Consider the following 23,592-nt stretch of genomic DNA (forward strand, 5'->3'; position numbering starts at 1 on the left):
CTGAAATACAGTCACAGTATTAAAGTATTGCTTGATTAATTAATAATAAGTATATTTATAGAATGACGGGGACTGATGGGGAATTGTCCATGTTTTAACGGGAAATTGTCTGACGGCAAATTGACTTACAGCAAATTATCTCTGAACCCTAGCGTGCACCTCCTGCACCACCCGACGCATCACTCTCGTCGCCAGCACTTTCGACACTTTCACTGCCTAATGCACTCACTTTGTTCATAAACCCTTCAAAGTCTATTTCTGACACCTCAGACATCGCATCATCCTCTTGATCCTTCCCAGGAAATGGCTCATCGACAAGTCTCCACTCTCCATCACTGGTGGTTGGTGCTTCTTGGGGTGGCAGTGTCGCGTGCTCGGGGTAATCCCCGGATTTGGGCCACTCTTCGCTGCCGTCTCGCCTATTACGAGTTCAGTTCGCGTCACTATTAACCCGTACACTTACCAACGACGACGTGGGTCGTCATGTGTTTGTCTACCTCTGATGTCAGTATGTTGACTTTTGCCCGTCATCTGATGAAATCTCAAAAGAAATATTTAGGGAGTCGTCATTTTTGTTGGATGACGGGCAAAGTGGGCGGAGTTAAGCCTGCCACAGCTGGTGCGTGCGTGCTCACTTGGTTTGCTTGGCTCGGTGTGGTGTGCGGTTCTTCACAGGTAGGATGTACACCTCTTGACCTCCCACCGAACACTTATGCTCCTTTTTCTCACGTATATGTGCAGCGTAATTATTTAAGAAAATACAACAAATAATGGATTATTAGAAAGGAAATTTATTCTGCTATGTATTGAAGCAAAAAATATTATTACTTCTTTTTTTTTGGGGGGGGGGCAAATATTTGTTTAAAGGACAGTGTAATACTTTAGCATGTCGCTAACTTCTACTCACTTTTTTAGCATTTTATTTTGTATATATTATCTTTATGGACAATGTATGGCAGAGCAAATTCTTCATCTTCAAAATGAGACCAAAGTGGCCTTTCTATGATGAATAGTAACCTTCCTATGAACGTTAGAAGTAAAATATCTCTATGTGACTGTTCTGAAAGCTCTTGAGCGAGAGTTACGCGCACAGCCAGAATTTACACCCCACCCTTCAGGGGATAGAGTTAAAAAGTACGCTAAAATTCGATGAAAAATAGGTCCTCAGGTACAATGCGTTTCGCATACTGTGAGCACGTGTACTATGCCTGCCTACTATGTATGTAAATATATATATATATATATATATATATATATATAGATATATAGATATATATATATATATATATATATGTATACAGTACCCTCGCGTCCAACACGGTAATATTGTCATGCACAGGTCCCGTGTTGGACCAAAAACGTGTTGGACAAACAACAGAGCTTATGGAGAAAAATGAATTATGTCAGCAACCCTAGGAAAAGTCACCCTAAATACCTACCATATACCTTTACATATATTGGTATTACTGTAATTATATTAAATGATACTGTACTATGAATGATAACTAACCTTTTAGGATAGTGTTGGTGGGCTTGCTGGGAATGGAAGGTGGTATCCAAGGCTGTAGGTAGTCCTACTGGGTCCCCAGAGGATGGCTGCTGGCGTCACTAGCGGGTAATGACTGCTGCTCCTCCTCAACCTCCCTCATAAATCCTGCGAAATCACACTCAGAATCACTATCCTCATCCACATCCATGGAAGGTCCTGCTTCTGCCTGTCCTAGCACTCTGTAAACCTTTACTGCTGCCAGGATCTTGTCTTGGTTTTTTATTATGGTCCTCACACTGGCTTCATTCACGTCATAGGCCTTGGTGATGTCCACTTTCCTCTCCCTTTTCTTCTTCCTCTCGATGATTTCTAGCTTGGTGGCCTGAGGGAGGTGCCGCCGCTTCTTGGGGTTCTCAGAAGGCTTCCTAGGCATCGTGAGCAGGATAAAATGCAATAGCAAGGGCAGAAAATTCAGCGTGAAAAAAGCACCTTCCAATGTGAATTATGCGACTGAGTGGCACTGTGGTGGGAGAAATTTAAACAAAACATCACGCGAGAGCAGAAGCATTTTTGATTGGGCGACATCACGATCATGTCACGATAGCGGGTGGGGGAGGCAACTTGATCAGAAGTTTTGATTGGCTGTCAGCATCACAGGAACGTCCAATATAACCGTGTTGGACCGGGGGTGATCGTGCTAGAGGCGAACTCTGCGGATTTCGCCCACTTCTCGGAGCTTCATGCATGTTATGCTAATGCACCGATGTTACAGTAATTAAATTGTATTAAGTCGAACTAATTTTTTGCTCTCCGTGCTGTACGCGAATCATGCTGGACAAACACGTGTTGGACGCGAGGGTACTGTATGTATATATATATATATATATATATATATACAGTATATATATACATATATACACACACCCACCATAAATTGATTTAGGCCCTACACACAGAATTGCTGTGGGAGAGTAGTCTGTCTTTGCTTTGTGTTTCCACTTCTACCAAGTGAATTTTGGAGGCAAGAAGCAACTGACAACTCCTCTGATGTTGGCGGGAGGTGGTGAAACACTAAGCACGTCAGTGCTTGCCCGGAAGCGAGAGTGGGAGTATATGTTCCCATCACTCCAAGCTTGCACCTCCCTTTTTTTTCGTATGCGTTGGTATTTGCCCTGTTATTTTCCTAGAGTCGAGTTGTCATGCTTGGAAAGTACTGCTTAAGGGATGAGAGGGTCCGTATCATTGCATGGAGGCAGAATAATGTCCCTATCAACACGATCTCTGAACGTACTGGACACACAGAGTTGACCGTCATGAAGATTCTTGCTGCAGTGCGCGGCCTGCCACATAATGTCATACCAGAGCACAAGCATGGTGATGGAAGGAAGTGGACAACTTCCAGAGGTACAGATATGCTTCTGAAGAGGAAAGTTATTAAGAATCCTCGACTGACAGCGGCAGAATTGAAGAGAATGCATCCCCAGCTGTTACAAGACGTCTCAGTTCGAACTATCCAGTACGGCATGCAGAAGGAGCTGGGTTTGCCAGGGTGCACTGCAGCCAAGCAACTGCTTCTCACTGACCACATGAAGAAGCAGTGCATTCTGTTTGCCAAGAAGTATGCACACTGGACATCGGATGAGTGGAGAAAAGTTATGTTTTCCGATGAAAGCACATTTCAAGTGTTCCAGGTGTGTTCTGCCAAGGTTTGCCGCCCTCCTGTAGTTGATGTGACCCTGCTTACACAGTGCTGGCTGTTAAGCACCCACAATTCAGTAATGGTATGGGGGTGTTTCTCAGGTGAAATGGGAAGGGGAGGCCTCTACTTTCTTCCTAAGAGCTTGATGATAAATGGTGACATGTACATTCAAGTTCTGAAAGATCATTTGTTAAACTTTTTTTTGCTATTCATGGGTGTGACATTCTCATGCATGATTCAGCTTCATGTCACAAGTCAAGAAAGGTGTCAAAATGGCTTCAGGATAATCAGATTGAGGTCCTCGACTGGCCTGGCAACAGTCCGATCTAAATCCAATAGAAAACTGCTGGGCAAAGATGAAGAAAATCATGGCAGAGAAGAAGACACCCAATCTGAACAATCTCAAGACTGAACTGACAAATGTTTGGTGCAAAGAAATGTCCTTAGATTATTTAGAGATCTAAGTGATTCCATGCCAAAACGCATCCAACTGGTCCTGAAGAACAAGGGAAACATGATTTCATATTAATGAATGGCATTTAATGAATAAACATTGTGTTATACAGTATTTCCTCATATTTCGACGCATTTGACTTCGATGCCTCGTTTTTCACACTAGAAAAAAGTTTCCGAGTTGATTCACTCTTCGCTAGTTTCCTCGCATTTCAACGCTCCCAGCCAGCAGATGACACATACCGATGCGCAGCCTAAGCACTGTCCATTTTTCTATGCAGCGGTTTTCCATGATCTTTTTACAACAGGTCCAGTGGGGCAGTAGACAAACGTGAGTTTGTTATTGTTTATGATCGTAATGTACGATCTTCAGGCGTGTCGTGAATACACAGCAGGTCCAGCAGGGCAGTAGACACACGTTTGTTATTGTTTATGATCGTTACATATGATCTTCAGCCGTGTCGTACTACTATTTCTTAACGAAGAATCGTTACATGTTTTTCATAACGCTATTTATTTTTGTTTTGATGGACAAATACAAAATATGGAAGTAAAATAAAGCTTATCAATATTTAAGGAAGGAAAGAATAATAACCGACCCAATACAGAGATGGTAGACTCAGCCCATATATTTTTTAATTCTATTTGACTAAGTTACAGCCTCTCTTCCTTGTAGCAGTTAGTAAAATAATGTTATGATAATTTATCCCTTCCCTTTAGTGACAAAGAGGGCACATAAAATGACTAGGGTTTAGTTGACCAACTCTGGTGTTGAAAATTAAATAACCTGGTGGAAAGTGGCAGTTTTTCCTTGGTTAGCGACATCAGGAACTAGCCCATCCTCGCTCAACACAGCGTCACTTGCCACTCAACCCAGTCTTCACTTTATTTCTGGTAAGGATTTTTGGTGTTCCAGCTCTTTATAACAGTTTTAATGTCTTTTCAGGTACATGTTTTTTGTGTTATTTTGTTTTACCACTGGTAAACACTCTTCATTTAATTTTGGGTAGAGCCTGTTTGGTGTTATAGTACAGTACTTTCTGGTAGGGTAGGTGCATGTCCCACCGGAACGCTCCTCTATTTTTCCCATTGATTCTTAACTTCACAGTTCGACGATTCACATTTCGCGAGGTTTTGGCGGAGCATCCAACCCGCGAAAAATGAGGAAATACAGTCACTACTCGTTATATGATGGGGTTACGTCAGGTCATACCTTAATGTATAAGGATTTTATCGTAAATCGGGAGATTGAAACACATTATAAAAAGGGGGTTATGTCAACTCAGCTTCCCAAAGTCACCTACCCAAGACTGAAACAAAAATGACAGTCCACCTTAATCACTTCCTGTGTCGGTCCAAGTCGTCTCCAAGACCAAAATAAACACTATGACACCAATACAGGCAGCGTTACTCACTTACAGCAAATCATTGCAACAACACAACAGTCACACTTGCGTAATGTTGGCCTGGTGCTACACAATGTATAGGCCTACTGTAGCATGATGCTTGGCTGAGAGGTGACGATAGCAGGGGGGCACACGTGATCGAGTGGAAAAGACAGGGCTTTGAAGGGGTGGAGGGACAGCAACTGAACCAAAACAATGCTCTGCGCGCTGGGGTCGCCATCTTGCCTGAGACAAGCGACTGTCACCTTGCGTGTGCCTGGCGCTTCGTACAAAATTTTCCGAGGGCAATATCGTTATGGCGGGAAATTCATCGGTAATCGGATTTTGGGGTGGAACTCTTCTGTTATCGTTGTAGCGAATTATCGTATACCGAATCAACGTAAAACGAGTAGTGACTGTACTGTACTATGATTTCTGTGTTTTTTAATACCTTGTGGGGGGAAGTCCTAAGTCAATTTGTGGTAGCTGTATATATGTACCCTGTAAATATATAAATATATACAGTATATTCATTTTTTCATTCATTGCCAGACGCCATGTATCCCAGACAGGGTGGCCAAGGGCTTAGAGTTAATTGTTTTACAGGGAGGGGCACTAATCCTCCACCAACCCCACTTGACGTAGGGATGCCAACAGCATCTGGTGTTCCCAGGCGGTCACCCATCCAAGTACTAACCAGACCCAACGTTGCTTAACTTCGCTGATCGAACGGGAAGCGGTGTACTCAACGTGGTATGCCGAATATATATATATATATATATATATATATATATATAAATACAGTACATCCCCACAGTACACGAGTTCCAAGTACACGATCCCCCTTGTATGTGAGGACCTATTTTTTTTTTTCATTTTAGTGTATTTTTTATTAGTACACGAATTGAACTTCTTGTAAGCGAGACAGGCAGCTAAGAGTGGCCCAAATCCAGGGTCACCCCGAGTACGCGACATTTCCCCCCCAAGAAGCGATAACAGGTAAAGGTCTATCTATATATCTATCTATTGCCAGATGCCATAATCCCATAAGGGGTGGCCATTTGACTTTGAATTATTGGTTTTACGGGGAGGGGCACTAACCCTCCACCAACCCACTTGTTGACACATAGGGAGCACTTATGGGTTGATTATATGGTTACCACCCAGCATTGTAAATGGTTTCTTGGCTTACAGGAAACCATTTGGCTTGTCACTCAATGTAAAGCCACCAGTAAAAGAAAGAAGAGCAATAAGAAGTGACAGAAAAGATGGAAGATATAGGAAGAGAGGAGGGCAGGCACAGAAAAAGAATGATAAAGGCTAAGGAAGAAGTAGGCAGCACCACATCAAGTGAGTGGATGTTGGTCACCACCACCTACCACCAATGATTTACCTAGTAAAGCCATAATCTTGTAGGTTTACTTTATTTTAGGTAATATGTCTTAGACAGTTTCCCTGTATAGTACAGTACTTAGGTCTGAAAGGCGTCTCAGGGGTTGCCCATGAAGGGAGGTGCTGCCCATATGTAATTTTTCCCATAAGTTTATTTATTCACAGTCCCCGAATTCCTAGCACGCGACGTCCTCTGCCACCCATATAGGCACGTACTAGGGGTAGGCCTATGTCCTGTATATATTTACAGTGGAACCTCGGACCTCGAACGTCTCACATGTCGAACAAATCGGACCTCGACCAAAAAAATCAAGAAATTTTTGCTCCAGAGGTCAACCAAAATATCGGACCTCGACCAACCCGAACGTAGTCGAACGAAGGGAAGCTGGCCGACGGAGGACCCGAGCGACAAGCCGACCAACAGTCAAGCGTCCACCTTTGTTGTTTGTCAACGTGGTCGTCCTGCTGTGCTTCACATTTTTCTTGATTCAGTGCAATATTAGCCCCTAATAATGGCTCCAAAGAAAGCAAGTTCATCCAGTACCGCTACTGGCAGTGAAAAGAGGAAAGTAGTACGGAAAATAATTGAAGAAGTGGAAAATTATTCCTTATCTTCATCAATGAGAAACAGTTAGCAGGAGACAGTGTTAGTGAGGATATACTGTAATTTGTGAAAAGGCAAGAGAAATATACAATCACCTCGTAAAGGAAAGCCCTGGTACCAGTGCTGAAACTTAAATAGGTAAGCATTTGGGGTCTTGGAACGGATTAAAATGATTTACATTATTTCTTATGGGGAAAATTAGTTCGGTCCTCGACCAATTCGGTCCTGGAACAGCCTTCCAGAACTGATTGTGTTCGAGGACCAAGGTTCTACTGTGTATATATATATATATATATATATATATATATATATATATATACTGTATATACACGAGGTGCTACCCAAAAGTTCCAGTAATTTGAACAGAGGGAGCCAACCGTTTGCAGTTTTGCCTTTTGCCGCTAGGAGGAGTCAGCAGCACCCCTTGTGCGTCAGTGTGGCCCCGGCCGTGTCTGTGAGCGGACATGTAGTTGAGCTACACTTACTGTTGTAACATTTTGTGTAGGTGGTTGTTTTGCAATGGTGGACCAATGGTGCAGCAGTGTTAAGTTGATATTGATCGTTTTCTTCGATATCCAAGGGATTGTTCAAAGGAATTTGTCCCACCCGGTCAGTCTGCCAGTGGAAAGTGTTACTGTTTAGTTTTGCAGCATCTGTGGAAGAACATCCATTGGAAACGTCCAGAACAGTGGAAGAACAAGGACTGGGTCCTGCATCATGACAATGTCCCCGGCTACACATCAGTTGTTGTTCGGCAGTTCCTGGCTTCCACTAACAGTAGTCATTCCCCACCCACCCTATTCACCTGACCTTGCCCCCTCCGACTTTATTCTGTTTCCCAAGCTGAAATTACGAATGAAAGGGCGTCGATTTGATTCGACTGAGGAGATCCAGACAGAATCACAGGAGGTGCTCAAGACCATCACTCCTAAAGCCTTCCAAGGATGCATGGACTCGTGAAAAAATGCTGGGACCACTGTATACATACCCAAGGGGACTGCTTCAAAGGCAACAGTGAGAACTAGGAGGTAAGGTAACTTATTTTCCTACAATATTCAAATTACTGGAACTTTTGGGTAGCACCTCACATTATATATATATGTATGTATATATACAGCTTATGACAGAATAGATAGGCAAGGTATGTGGAAGGTATTAAGAATATATGGAGTGGAAGGGAAATTGTTGAGTGCTGTGAAGAGTATGTACGAGGGAGCTAGGGCTACGGTGCGAGTGGATGGTGAGCTGAGTGAGTTCTTTGATCTCAATGTGGGACTGAAACAGGGGTGTGTAATGTCTCCATGGCTGTTTAATATATATATGGATGGGGTTGTAAAGGAGGTACAAGGTAGGGCAGTGGATGTGGGGGTGGCCCTAATGAATGAGGGTGAGATTTGGAAGCTTCCGGTGTTGCTGTTTGCTGATGATACAGTATTGTTGAGTGAAGATGAATGGGAGTTGCAAGGTTTGGTGAATGAATTTGGGACAGTGTGTAGGAGGAGGAAGCTGAAAGTTAATGTAAACAAAAGTAAAGTTATGGTGTTTGAGAGGAATGAAGTCACAGAGTGTGCAGTGAGGGTGGATGGTGAGGATATGGAGAATGTGAGTGCATTCAAGTACTTGGGTAGTGTGATGAGTTAGGATGGAACTTTGGGGGATGAAGTACGTGAAAGGGCACAGCAGGGAAGGAAGGTTGTTGGTACCCTGAAAGCAGTGATGAGAAATAGGGAGGTGAGTATGGAAGTTAAGAAGTCACTGCATGATGGTATTGTGATCCCTACCCTGACGTATGGAAGCGAGGCGTGGACATTGCAAGAGGGGAACAAGTCAAGAGTGAGAGCAGTGGAAATGAGTTACTTGAGAGGAGCATGTGGAGTGACGTGGAGGGACAGGTTGACGAATGAAGAAGTGAAGGAACGTTGTGGGGTAGATGTGGATGTGGTTGAAAAGATTAGGAGAAATACACTGAGGTGGTTTGGACATGTGGAGAGAATGGAGAATGAAAGACTGACTAAGAGGGTGTATGTAGGTGAGGTGGAGGGAGGGAGAGGGAGGGGTAGACCGAGGATGAGGTGGAGGGATGGAGTTGAGAGGTATATGAGGGAGGGGGGGGGTGAGTTGGGGGGAGGGGAGTCAAATGGTGGGTGACAGAGTGACTTGGAGGCGTTTTGTCTGCGGCCACCCTTTGCGGGATTAGGGCGTCGGGCTATAGATAGATAGATAGATATATACAGTAAGGTCCCAGGTTGCATCACGCTCGACTTGTGTCAGTGTTGAGGTTACGACAGTCCGCTGCAAAGAAATTTAAAAAATAAAATAATATAATGAAGTAATAAATGTAGAGCGCAGGTTTTAAAGTGTTGCTGTCTGCCACGACATGTCTCTTTCCACTCTATTCTCTTCTCACTTCTTTATTTCCTCCCCTCCTTTGTTCATCCCCTGTCGGTTCCCCATTCCTGTTTCTTTCCTTAACTCCCTCCCCCCTCTCGTCCTCATTTTTTTCCCTTCCCGTCCATTTCTTCACGAATCCTTAATCCCTTATATATTACTCATTCCCCTCCCTGTTCCTCTCATCTTTCCCCTTCCCTTTTATTCCCTTGTTTTCCAAGCTTCTTACACCCATTTATCCTTCTCTTCACCCCACACGTCACACTTCCTTTAATATACTCTCCCCCTTCTCCATTCCTTTCTCCTCTCCCTCTTTTTTTCCCTTGTCATCTCTTTTTCCTTCAGTTTCTTTCATTTCTCCCCTTTTCACTCACTCCTATCTCTCTTTTCCCTTCTTCATAATATTCTCGTCTCATCCATCCTACAATGCCAGTCCCTCATATTTCACATCACGTCCCAACCCCCTGCCTCACTCCCTTGAGGAATAAATGTACAATGTGCAGTCAGAAACTTGAGTTACAAATTCAACTTACGTCACGTCTCTGGAACGGAACCCTGACATAACCGGGGACCTTACTGTATATATATGTATGTGTATGTGTGGATCAAATATTTGCGGTGAGACACATAGTGGAGAAGGCTTGTGAGAAGGACTATAAGGTGTTTATGGCATTCATGGATCTGGAAAAAGCATACGACAAAGTAGACAGAGAAGGACTGTGGAAGGTTTTGCGTATGTACAGTATAGATGGTAAGCTGTTAGGTGCCATCAAGAGTTTTTATGATGGTAGTGAAGCATGTGTAAGGGTTATTGGGCTCTAAGTGAACTGTTCACGATCAGTGTGGGTGTGCAGCAAGGTTGTGTGATGTCCCCATGGTTGTTCGACATATACTGTATATGGATGGGGTGACGAGAGAAGTAAAAACATGAGTAATGAAGAGGGGGATGGCATTAGTAATGAGTGGTCATGGATGGAATATCTCATATTTGTTTTATGCTGATGATGCAGCACTACTTGCAAATACCGAACAAGAACTTGGCGGACTAGTGCAGAGTTTTGCTGATGTCTGTGAGTGTCTTGCCTTGAGAGTAAATGTAGAAGAGGGTAAGTTGATGGTTATTGAGAAAGAAGGTGGCTCCCAGTGTGATGTTACAGCGAATGGAGAGAGACTGGAATTGGTGAGAGGGTTCAGATACCTGCGTACAGTGATAGAAAAGAGAGGAAAATGTGCAAAAGAAGTGGAAAGTAGAGTGACACAAGGAAGGAAAGTAGCTGGTGCAATGAAGGCTTTGATAAGGAACAGAGGCATGAGTGTTGCAGCTGCATGAGGCATACAGAAAGGGGTATTAGTGCCAGCTTTAACATATGGATGTGAGACTATGTTGTGGCATGAAAATGAAAAGTCAGGAGTGAGAGCAGTGGAGATGGGACTGCTGAGGAATGTATGTGGAGTACAGAGAGTGGATAGGATACGAAATAATTTGATTTGTGAAAGATGTGGAGTGAGGAAGTCTGTGGACACCAGAATCGAAGAGAGTGTACTGAGATAGTATGTTCATGAGGAGAGAATGGATAACAGTAGAGTAGTGAAAAGGTATATCTGAGTGAATTTGAAGGAGAGAGAAGGTGAGTTAGGCCAAGGAGAAGGTGGAGGGATATGGTGCATGAGTGTGTGAGGAAAAGAGGTTTGGAAGTCAGTAAGGCTAGTGGACGGACAAGAAATCGAGCTGGCTGGATGAATATTGTGAGGAGAAGTGCATGATCAGGGATTTGGGACCCCTTTTTAACATGACAGCATTTGGATTGACTCTGTCGGATACTTTTTGTGAAGCTACAGAACGTGGTGAATGGTTTTGGCATATCAGATAGTGCCAGGATTCTTGGGGCTTGAATGGTGAGGAAATGGAAGTGTGGCCCATTGGATTGCACAGGTTTGTGCTGTCTGGACATTGCTACTCCTAACCCTGTCCTAAGGTGGGAAAGATCCGGGTGATGATGATGATATATATACAGGTATGTATATATATATATATATATATATATATATATATATATATATATATATACACTCAACCCTCAGCTATCACTCCCAATTGGTCCCGCTATGGCTGCGCTATAGCTGAAACCGTGATAGCCAAATTGAAGAACTTATGGTAATAATTCTAATTGGTGCCATGATCTCAATATTTACCCCTAAGATACCTTTTTTGTACCACATATTAATATATAATAGTCTAAAAATGAGAATGTTTTATGATGTGATCACAATTCTTATAAATACCCCTCACAGTTGATTCATTGATGTTATGTTTCTTCCCCACACTTCGCTTGGTCTCACCATTCTCTATAAGTTTCACATTTCCAGTTTATCTGCATAACATAGGTTCTTCCTCTTCTTTATTTCCCTGCCAGGTGCCGTAGCATTATGTTGGGTGATGGTAGGGGGACGGGGAGGGGGTACGTTGGCCATGGTCATATCATAAAAAAGGTTATTGTTCTCGCTATCACTGTTCACGGTCTGAGGGCGCGCACTTGAATGGTTTGGCGGGCAGGAGACTCGGTCAGGCGGCCAATCAGTGCTCAACTGGCGCTGATGTCACACAACCAATCACGGAGTGAAGCTTTTGTTGGCTGGGTGGAGCACTGGAGCCTGGCCTTTTTGAAATTTTCAAACATTTGTGGTGTGTGATAGCAGGCATTTAGTGCATGATAAAGGTATTTGGGTAGTTTTTTATATAGGCGTGATAGCGAGATATGCTATAGCGGAACCCGTGATATCCGAGGGTTGAGTGTATATACTGTATATATATATATATATATATATATATATATATATATAAATATATATATAAAAAAATATATATATATATATATATATATATATATATATATATATATATATACGGACTTCTATGGCACAGTTTTCCATGACATGGCAAGGTGCCAGACCAAAAAAAAAATGAACCATGCACATAAACTACCCATGGCTGAGGCACAGCGAGGTTTGAAACGCATGGGCCAATTCCCCTGGTGGCGTGCTCCCCTGTTTGTAAACAAAGAAGATGGCAACCACCTCAGGCCCATGCTACAAGTGCTCCAACTGTGGACTTTTTTCTCTCTTATGAGGAGGTTAAACTTCACCAAATTCATTGTGTTAAGTAATGAAACATGATTCTTTGGGTATTGTGACTAGTTTATAGGTTTGTTCGTAAAACCGCTATGAATGGGTTAGTGACGAAGCACCTATCTCTGAGCTAAGATGAATTATAGTAGCTTCCATCATCATCATCACGTATATAAGAATGATTATTAATGTTTTGAAATTTGAGTTTTGTTGACACTTGAGCATAGAAACTTTATCAAATAGACTTCTTCAGTCAGTGCTTGACCAGGCAGCCTCTGCCATCTTTAATGTTTTGGTCAGTCAGCTGATCTGTGTCTACTTGGCCGAGCTTTTTTTCGCTTGATCAGCAGTGCTTGTTATTGGCCAAGTAGACACAAGGCTGATCATCCTCCTGTTTTTTGTTCATATTGTTACGTGTAATACATGCATTGACTGATTGCTTGATTGTGTGGGTGTGTAAAGTGAGGAAAAATGGGGAAAGGTGGGGTGAAAAGGGGGACTTTGGGCGAATATCCAGAACCAAATTCTGTTTTTCCCATAGGTTTAGTTATTTGTATGACACGGTTTTCTATGGCACGGGCTTGGTCCAGAACCAATTTGCCGCCCCTTAGACAACTTGATTTTGTGTGTGTGTGTGTGTGTATATATATATATATATATATATATATATTTATATATATATATATATATACAGTATATATATTTATATATATATATATATATATATACTGTATATAGATAGATATAGATAAATATATATATATATACTGTATATAGATAGATAGATATACTCTCTCTCTCTCTCTCTCTCTCTCTCTATGTATATTTAGATATACAGTATTTGTATATAATATGTATGTATGTATATACTGTATTATAAACTCACTGTTATACGTGATTCACCTTTGTATACATAATCTTATTTTGAAATTTATTTTCATGAATTTCAAAAGTTTAACTTGTACTCCGAGGATTGTACGATCTTTCATGATAGGGGGAGAGAATATTAACCGTTTCTTAACCCTTTTTGTTGTCAGGATAGGTTTGGTATTCTCTTCTGGTTAATGCCAGATGATTTTATTCTGCTGGGAGTGATTCATACCTTTTGGAGCCTGAGTGGTGGATTTATGTATCGGTGATGTATGCTGTGTTTGGACACACTTCTTACCGTATTGTCTCTGAAATGCCCACAGGCAGCATTGTTCGGCAAGAGTTTTATTCCTGAGATGAATCCTGAAAACTGCAAGAAAACTGTCTTCACATTAAGAGTCCTCAATGCAGTCAGGGACTTCAGAGTGGGTAGGTATTTTGACTTGGAAGGTGTATTGATAGAGAACCATTATGGGGTTCAGTATAGTCACATTTTCCTTAGTTGGTATGGCTGTTTTTTCCTCCCATGAAATTTGGAAGTGTTATTTGTCTTTGTATAGTGAAGACTTTAATTTTGCTTGTATCATTTGTATCATTTTGTAGACAACAGTTTATAAAGGTTACAACATGCTTGCACACATCAGCCTTGGTCACCTATGGGTGGCTCTCCACACTGCTCTATCTTTGTTAGCCTTCCTATTCAGTTCCTTATTCTTGAGGTCACACTCTATGACCTTGTCAAGATCATTTTTGGTTTGCCTCTTGCAGCACTACCCTCAATGTTCACACCTCTCACCTTCTGCACCTCATTGTCATCTTCCATCCCTTGAACATGACCAGACCATCTCAGTCTACCCCTCCTCATCACATCATCATTACATTCCATTTCCATCCATCCTATTAACTCTTCAGTTGTAGTCCTGGCCCTACCAGGCCTCTCATTGAAAGACGAGCTACATATCCATCTAATCATTGTCATTTCTGTGTGTTTGAGCTCATGAATATCCTCCTCCCTGACTTCCCAGGCATCACTACTACTATACAGCATTACACTCCTGACACATAGCACATACAAAGATCCATTAGCATGGACTGAGAGCCCTTGCAGTGTTAGAAGAGGTAACAGCTCCTTAAACTTCCTCCAGTCACTCCTTGCCCTAGCAACAGAGCCTTATTCCAGCCCCACCTCTAGCATACATGTATCCCCTGAATAACAAAACCCCTCCACACACTTAAGAGACTCTCCAGCAATATCTTTCCTTTCATGCCTCTCAATCTCTATGAGATGCTACCCAAAAGTTCCTGAAATTTGACTAATGAAGGGAAAAAGCTTATGTCAAGTCCTAATCACCACCGTCCCCTTCAAAGTAATCTCCTTGGATGTGCAGACATCGATCCCAGCACGTCTCTCACAGTTGGAATGTGTTCTGGAAACCCTTGAGCATCAGCTCTTTCAGGACCTTCTGCGATTCCTCCTGGATCTCCTCAGTGGTGTCAAATCATAGTCTTTTCAGCCAGATTTTCATTTTTGGAAAGAGGAAAAAAAATCACAAGGGGTCAAATCTGGTGAATACAGGGGGGTTGGGGGACAACCAGCATGTTTTTTTATGCCAAAAACTGCTGAACAACAAGGGCTGTGTGCGCGGCTGCACTGTCATGGTGAAACACCCATACGTTTGTGTGCCACTTGACAGGATGTTGTCACCTCACATGCTCCCAGAGCTTTCTCAAAACGTCACAGTAGAACTTTGCATTGCTGATCTGCCCTTGAGAAATTAATTCCTTATGAACAGTGCCCTCCATGTTGAAGAATGTGATTAGCATTGATTTCACATTGCTCTTCATCTGATGTGCATTCTTTAGTTGGGGTGAAGGAAGGCTTTTCCGCTGCGATGATTGTTGTTTGGTTTCTGGGTTCGTCACCAATAATGACCCTTAAGAAGAAGTTAGGCTCATTTCTGACCATTTCTTTGAGCTCCGTGCAGACCTCCATGCCATGCTGCTTTTGCCTGTCGGTCAGGAGCCTTGGGACAAACTTAGTGTTGATTCATCTCATGTCAAGGTTGCCAGACAAAATGCATTGGCAAGTTCCATATGATAGACTAACAATGTCATAAACATCGTGGATTGCCCTCGTGCGATCTTCGAGGATTGTTGCATGAACTTTGGCCGCATTGTCAGGAGCTGAACTGGTGGAAGGGTGACCAGAACATTCATCGTCATCTGTTGATGTTCACCCGTTTTTAAAATGCTTAAACCAGTCATAGGATTGTGTAACCCCCATAGCATTGTCACCAATTGCTTGTTTTAACATTCTGTGAGTTTCTGCTGCATTTCACACAAAACTTGATGTGCACACACGTTGCTCTTTCACATTCACCATTTTTGAAATTGCAAAATTTGCAAACCAACCCTGACACAGCGATAAAAACACACACACATGCAACTAATGCATCCACCCTCCACAACGCCACTAGACCCATTGACAGACGAAGGGTGCATGCACTGTCACCTAGCATCCACCTACCATATGACAAACAATTTCTGTCCTGCTTTCAAATTTCGGGAACTATTAGGTAGCACCTTGTACATGCTCTCCACCACACACCAAACACACAAAATTGTCAAGATTTCATAGTCTACCTCCAATACCACTGCATCTCTTATGCACCATGATCACAAACACTGCACAAGATGGAGTTGCTTCCCACATGCTTGTGGCAACCTGTACATGGCCACAGTCCCTGTGGTTTGACAGTACCACCACCAGTCCTAGAAATCATCACTTTCATTTTATCCATGTTTACCCTCAAACCCTTGTGCCCCATTCCATCTTTCCACTTCATAAATCTGTCTTCCACCTCCCTTTCATTCTCAGCAATCAACACCATCATCACCATGCAACATCTCCCATGGAAGTCCATTTCTGAAGCCATGTAAGAGAGCTTGAAGCACCATGACAAACAATAATGTGCTCGAGACTGACCTCAGATGAATGCCAACATTCACAGAAACCTTGTCACTCAAACAGGCTCAAAATAGCCTCATCCAAATCTACAGTTACTCTTCTCACAAACTGGACAGCAGAACACAGTCACATCCCACACCTCACCATAAACAACACTCCACTAACACACACATACACACACAAAATCCTTGGTGTAACATACAATACATCAGTGTCTTTCAAACAACACATCACAGACATTAAAAATAAAATAACACCAAGACTCAATGCTTTGAGGTCACTTGCCCATACATCATTCAGACACAACAAAGAAACCACCACCACAGTATACAAACAATACATACGTTCAGTGATGAATTATGCAAGCCCTGCCTGGGCTTCTAACCTGACCAAAACACACTACAACACTCTACAGACCATACAGAACAAGGCCCTAAAAATAATCACAGGCTGCACAGCTACTACACCCACAGACCACCTACATCAAGAAACCAAAGTCCTCAAGGTCAAGGATCAACTAGACATGAGAGGCACCCAGTTTCTTGCTGCAGCCTCCACAAACCCACAATATCCACTACAGTACATGGCAGCACATCCACCCACACCAAGGAACATCAAAACAACACCCAGCACACGATACCATACACAAATACTGTCATCTCTCCCCCCTCGCCCACCTCAGACCAGGTTCCAGAAGCATATCCACACTCAGATCACTCGCTGCTCCATTCAGTCACTTAAAGACAACACACAGCTGTATGCACGGCCTCCTGACATCCACCATTCTGAATCCTATCTTCCTCGTGAGGACAGAGTTCACCTGGCCAGGCTGAGATGTGGGCACCATCCAGCCCTCTTAAGCTACCAGAAGAGGCTGGATGACTCCGTCGCTGATGCCTGTCCAGGATGCAACACAGCACCCCACACTATTAAGAACATTATAGAAGACTGCATTGCACACAATCACCTACGCCAACAACTCAACATACACTCTTTGAGAGCTCTGTGGGAAAGCCCGGTCTCGGCCATGGCCTTCCTAAGGGACTCGGGGCTGTTCAGCCAGACTGCCTAGGGAACTACTACTACTACTACTACAGTACAGTACTTTACAATATATGTTAGCTTTAGCCTGTAAGATGAAGATCTCAGAGTTATTTGAAGCCTATTGCAATTTATTTTACTTTACTTTGTTGAATTATTAACTATCACCTTGTAATCTATAGCTGTACTCTCCAGGCCTGCCTCTCACTTGGAGCCAGCTTGAGCAACTAGGAATGTCTGTGTTGATGGACCGGCTGGTGATGCGGCGGCTCTTCCCTCTTGCTTATGAGATTGCAAAGTTCCTCAAGCTTCCTGATACACAGGGCACCTCACGTATCCTGGCTCACTGGGCCTGTTACAAGGTCGGGTTTGAGTGTATGGTCAAGTAGAAAAGATATGTTTTAGTTCTGCGTTGTCAGACTGGAAGGGTGAAAACTAATGGAGATTTGAAACCATAACATTCACTCATGTGTCTTGACAGTGATAAAGTGTACTGTGTGAATGTTGCCAAGAATTTTGAAATCAGGAAGTAGCAGTGTATGGCTTAATTCATTGGGTACACTACAGTGTGAATTGTGTATCCTACTTTTTTTTTTCTTTTTCCCCTTTTTTTTTTTTTTTCTTGTTCCATTACTTGGTTCTAGCGCATAAGTTCTCCTATCAAGGGCCATTAGGATATTTATAACATCATTCGCAGGCCATACAAAATTATCAACTTAAAATCAACTGTAACCCATTTCATTTTATATATATATATATATATATATATATATATATATATAATATTATACATATATATATTTTATATATATATATATATATATATATATATATATATATATATATATATATTATATATATATATATTTTATATATATATATATATATATATATATATATATATATATATATTTATATATATATATATATACAGTGGGCTCGCATAGTGCGCGAGAGATTGGGCGGTGCACGAGCTCGCACACTGGGAATTCGCGTACTAGGAATACATAATCTTATGGGAATAATTACGTATGGGCGGTACCCCCTCATAGCTGGACATTTTTTGGCCCTTAGAGACATAATAAAGGTCATATGTTTCAGGCATTGTACTAAAGGTATAGCTACAATAACAAAAATATGGGTAGTCACCTTAACAGTAGACAACAGGCCTGATGACCTTAAATAACAGGGGTTCCAAGACGCGGCAACACTTACTGCGCTGCACTCCCCACCGCACCTCCCACCGCACCAACACTTCCCTCCGCAGACTCCTCTTGATCACCTTCCCCAGGAGCATCCAAATCACTCACTTCGGCCATAAACCCTTCAAAGTCCAATGCTGACACTTCTGACATTGCATCCTCTTCATCCTCAACAGGATCAGGAGCAGACGATGTCGATGGTTCCGCTATTTCACCAACTTGAGCCCACTGTGTGTAGCTTGTTATGAGCATCTGTCTTCTCCTGTTTATTTCTTCCCTGTGCCTGTCTGTGTAGAAACAGAAGAGTTTGTCGATACCAACCAGAAGTTGCTCCGTTCTTAGGTTGCTCACTTCCTGTGCCTTTACCTCTTCCTTGAGCTTATCCACGGCAGCAAGGATCTTGCTAATGTTTGACATACGCAGCTCAGTCCTGCCTTCCATCACACTAGGCTGCTCAACTAACTCTGTCTGGCATTGGGCTCTGCGTCAGCCTCGTCAGTCCGTTGCAACACTTCCTCAGGAGGCTGTTCCTCAGTAGCAGTGTACACTTCTTGTATGTCCGCCAATGTAACGTCCTCGAAACCTGGTACAGCTTGTGCTGCTGTCAATGTTGCTGCCTCAGCATCGGCCAGTGGTTGAATGGCCGTCTCCTGGGTGATGCACAGGTGAGGCACGAGCATTCGCCACGCATGGTTCACCGTTGCAGGTGTAATCTGGTGCCAGGCTTGAAGGAGAAATTCAACTGCGTCTTTCACCGTAAAGTTACGCCAAAATGCCTCAACAGTCATGGCATCTGTGGTAGGTTGTGATAGAGGTGCTGGTGGAGATGGAACGGGAGCAGGTGCCTCATCAAGGTCTTCGTCGTGATCTTCTTGTAGGGCATGAATCTCCTCTTATGTGTCGGTCTTCCTGCGTAGATAGTCGTACACTTCCTTATGGTAGAAATGCTTCACTGTGGCGATTGGTTCTTGATCGAGTGGCTGCATTAGTGACGTTGTGCGGGGTGGCAGAAACACAACACGACAATCCTTGTGAAGATCTTCCAGGTATGGAGGGTGACTTGGTGTTTCCAGGTATGGAGGGTGACTTGGTGCGTTATCAAGCACAAGGAGCATCTTAAATGGAATGCCCAGTTCCCGACACTTGGCTCTCACATCAGGGACACACCGCCTCGTTAACCAGTGTGCCATAATGTTCCCGGTCATCCAACCATTTACGGACTTATACCAATACACGCCACTTGCATCCATGTTCGTGAGGTTTTTGTAGCACCTTGGATGTGAAGCTGTGTGTACAACAACTGGCCTCATCTTGTGGCTCCCATCCAGGTTTACAGCGAACATTACCGTCATCTTACTCTTCTGGAGCTTGCGACCAGGGGCTTGTTTCTGTCTTTTAGCAATGTAAGTTGATTTTGGCATAGCCTTGTAATATAAGGACGTTTCATCGATGTTGTAGATCTGGTCCTTGGTGTACTGTCCCTCTTCAATAATCATTTTAAATATTGCAGGGTAGTCTCTCGCGGCCAGCTTATCAGCAGAGGCACGTTCACCAGACAATTTCACGTAACGAAGTTCCTTCCGCTTGAGAAAACGGTCCAGCCATCCAACCGATGCCCTGAACGGTTTTTCCACTTTTAACCTTCGAGATGCAGCCTTGTAAAAGAGCTGGGCTTGGTTCCGAATAAATCTTCCATTGAGTGGAACACCTTCCTTTTCTTTCCGCATTATGAAGGTGGCAAGATAGCGCTCCATTAATATCATAGCACGATTTCCCACCTGCGAACGGCCGTCTAGGTCAGAGGCACCATATGTCTTCACTACAGCCTCTATGGCTTCACGGTTCTTCCACACAGTTCTCTCTGTAGATTCAGCTAGTCCCAGGGTTCTCCCGATAGCTGTGTTTCCTTGACCCTCCTCCTTCATCTTAATTATCTTTAACTTGGTGGCGTGCGTCAGAAGTTTCTTTACTCTTGGGGTTGGAGCCATGGTGCAGCAAAGTACAGGCAGCACAAAAAACACCACACGTACACGACAGGTTAGCTGTAGAGAGCGGATCCGCACAGTGCACGAGCCGGGACTGTTATGGCACACCCGCTCCCTTGTACTGTACCCCAAGCTGCGCAGTAGAATGCCCAGGAATTTCTGCGCATCAACATGACGACACGTGATGTGCTCTGTGAGGGGTAGTCGCGCACTAGTAGAAAATGGCATTTTTGAGCCACTCCTTGCCTCTGCCTCGCGTTCTGTGCGGTAAACTCGTGCATTAAAGGGTTTTTGGTAATGATTTTTGGTCACTCGTTCACAAGGCGAATCGCGCACTACGGTGACGTGCACTGTGCGAGCCCACTGTACATATATAAATATATATTATATATATATATATATATATATATATATATATATATATATCTATATATCCATCCATCCATTGCCAGACGCCATGTATCCCAGATGGGGTGGCCAATGGCTTAGAGTTAATTCTACGGCCGGAGGCCAGACGTTCCCCATCCCTGTTCTAGGGAATAGGCCACTGTCTGGCTGGTGTAACTGTCTGGGTTGTGTATATTGTATGCATTAATAAAGATAAATACCAAAAAAGTATGGGCAGATGGTTAGACCTGTGAAGTTTAGGCAGAATGCTGGGGGCTTGAATGTGCAAAGGAATGTCAGGCCATTTAACTGGGTACCTGTCAGTCTGTCTATCTATCTGTAGCTCGATGCCATCATCCCATAATGGGTGGCTGTTTGTCTCTGGGTTAGTTGTTTTATGGGGAGGGACACCCTCCGTCAACCCACTTGTTGACACGTATGGAACACGAATTGGTTGGTTATATGGTTCTCACACAGCATTATAGTTGGTTTCCTGGCTTACAGGAAACCATTAGGCTTCTCACTTAATGTCAAGCCACCTGAAAAGAAAAGAAGAGTAATAAACCATGGCAGGAAAGATGGGAGGAATAGGAAGAGAGGAGGGCAAACAGCCACTTTCATACTTTCTTTTTCCTTGTTTTCTGGATATCACCTCACCCCATCCTTAGATAGGAAAAAAGGTCAGTTGATGATAATGATTACCCCCTCATGGGCAGGCAACTTACCAGTTATACGACCATGTGGGGCGGCATATTTTCGGAAAAATAAAGTATCAAGGAAAAAGCCTAAACATGTATAAATCATGAAAATGGATGAGAAAACGAAGGCAAGAGGTGATATGTGCGTGACAACGCAATTTTGCTGGCTGTGGGAGGAGGAGTGAAGGCGGGCAGGCAGCTTATCACCAGGCGTGCCTGGGGTGAGGCTATCAAACTATTCACTCATTTGCTTTTTCTTCACCACTGAACGCCACATTCATCACTTATGCGTTCTTTATCCTATTCGTTGACTTCAAAATCTTATTTATGTGTTCTTTATTTTACTTGAACACTTACAACAATAAAACTTACGTATGTTTATACTATTTTACTTGAACAGTTATAACACTACAACTTATGTATACATGTATTCTGTTTTACTTGTTGCAAGGCTTGGGAAGTAGAAGGCAGGACAGTAGGTGGCAAGGATGCCTTATCACCCAGTTTCACCAATAATTTAGAACTGAAAATGGCTGGACGTTACGTAATGTCGCCCGCCTCCTCATGCACAGACGTTATGTAACGTCGCCCGCCTATTAGGGGTTATGGTGATGATGATGATGATGATGATTTGCTGTATTGGCTCAGACTTGCAGTTAAGATGATTTGCTATTCTGGCACAAACTTACAGTTGAACTGTTTAATACTATTCTGGGTTAGTTAGAAAAATTTAGATGGATGACTCATGCTCAAGAAATTAAAGATATTATATATTTCGATGGATTTAAAATTTTGCAATGATAGAAACAAATTTCTGTATTGATTGTTTTCCCTGTCAGGTGTTACAGCCATCACAGAAGAGTGATGAACAGATAGCGAAGGAGATCAACAACAAACTAGGCTACACCCCAGGCATCTCGTACACTGACATTGCCAACCGTGCTGACCAGGCTGGCAGGAAACAGTTGGCCATCAAGGTTAGAAGACTGTTGGGAGGGTAATACATATTGTCCTTGTTTAGCCCTTTCACTCCAACAATATACTTTTCAGTTTATTCTTGCAATCTCTAGGTGAGTTTATTCAGCTTTGCAGAGACTTTTTGAAACAGAGGTGTGTGAAATAATTGTAGGTATCTTCTTCATTCATAGAGATCCTTCTTTACTTGAGTAAAAATCGTCTGGTGGTAGAATGTATAAACTGAAAGATGTATCTGGATTAATGGACATAGTACAAATAATGAACTGATGAAGAACATGCTGTCATCTGTGAAAGTCCTGTTATCAGTTCCAGCCCACACCTCCATCCCAAATACTTAATTCTCCACCAGCCATCAATCATCCACAGCTGCCCATAAACTTTTTCCAGAAAAATGGTGCTCTTTCTTCCGTTTCAGATTAACTGCCTTATATTGATGGGGTATGAAAGCCGGAATCAGTGACACAACTTTTGTAGATGACTGTAGCCTATATCCTGCCATCCATTTATCACTCACTATATTGCTTCATCGGGAGCATAGAAGGCCAGGTCTGAGCAGGTCTGATCTGTTTAGTTCAACATTCATGATGATAGTAACTAGTTGCTTGCTCCAGAGTGGCATTATATGAGAAAGAAACCCAAACCAGTCCTTGGACTTTAGCCCTGACTGGCTACATCTGTTTGGAGTGCCTGAACTCGACCACCAGTAATATTTGTATGTGCTAACAGTGAGTCGTCACAGGGTTAGAATTCTTGGGATGAGTGGTGCGTGTAAAACCATGCACAAATGTTTTTGATATTGAGATGAGATCTTATGTTTACAAAAGGAAATGTATTTTTGTTATGAGTGTACTGGGCTGTGTATTGTATTTATGTTTGTTTAAGACTGTTGAATACTGTATATACTGTATATACAGTCAGACCCCGACT

At 42.8% G+C, this 23,592-nt stretch overlaps 1 protein-coding gene and 1 pseudogene across 1 annotated transcript in view; one reads left to right on the forward strand and one right to left on the reverse strand.

Moving 5' to 3' along the window:
- The window catches only part of Vps16A (vacuolar protein sorting 16), a 103,647-nt gene that overhangs the window by 39,882 nt on the left and 40,173 nt on the right, over positions 1-23,592 (forward strand). Inside the window, exons 10-12 of the mRNA XM_080275208.1 lie at positions 13,730-13,835; positions 17,611-17,777; positions 22,527-22,664. Of these exons, the coding sequence (XP_080131334.1) occupies positions 13,730-13,835; positions 17,611-17,777; positions 22,527-22,664 (411 nt within the window). The remainder of the gene's footprint in view (positions 1-13,729; positions 13,836-17,610; positions 17,778-22,526; positions 22,665-23,592) is intronic.
- On the reverse strand, positions 5,675-5,793 carry LOC145403835 (5S ribosomal RNA; annotated as a pseudogene).

Source organism: Coenobita brevimanus, chromosome 61 (assembly GCF_032717465.1).
Source record: "Coenobita brevimanus isolate Jiangsu-jjx chromosome 61, ASM3271746v2, whole genome shotgun sequence".
In the NCBI taxonomy this organism is placed as follows: Eukaryota; Metazoa; Arthropoda; class Malacostraca; order Decapoda; family Coenobitidae; genus Coenobita; species Coenobita brevimanus.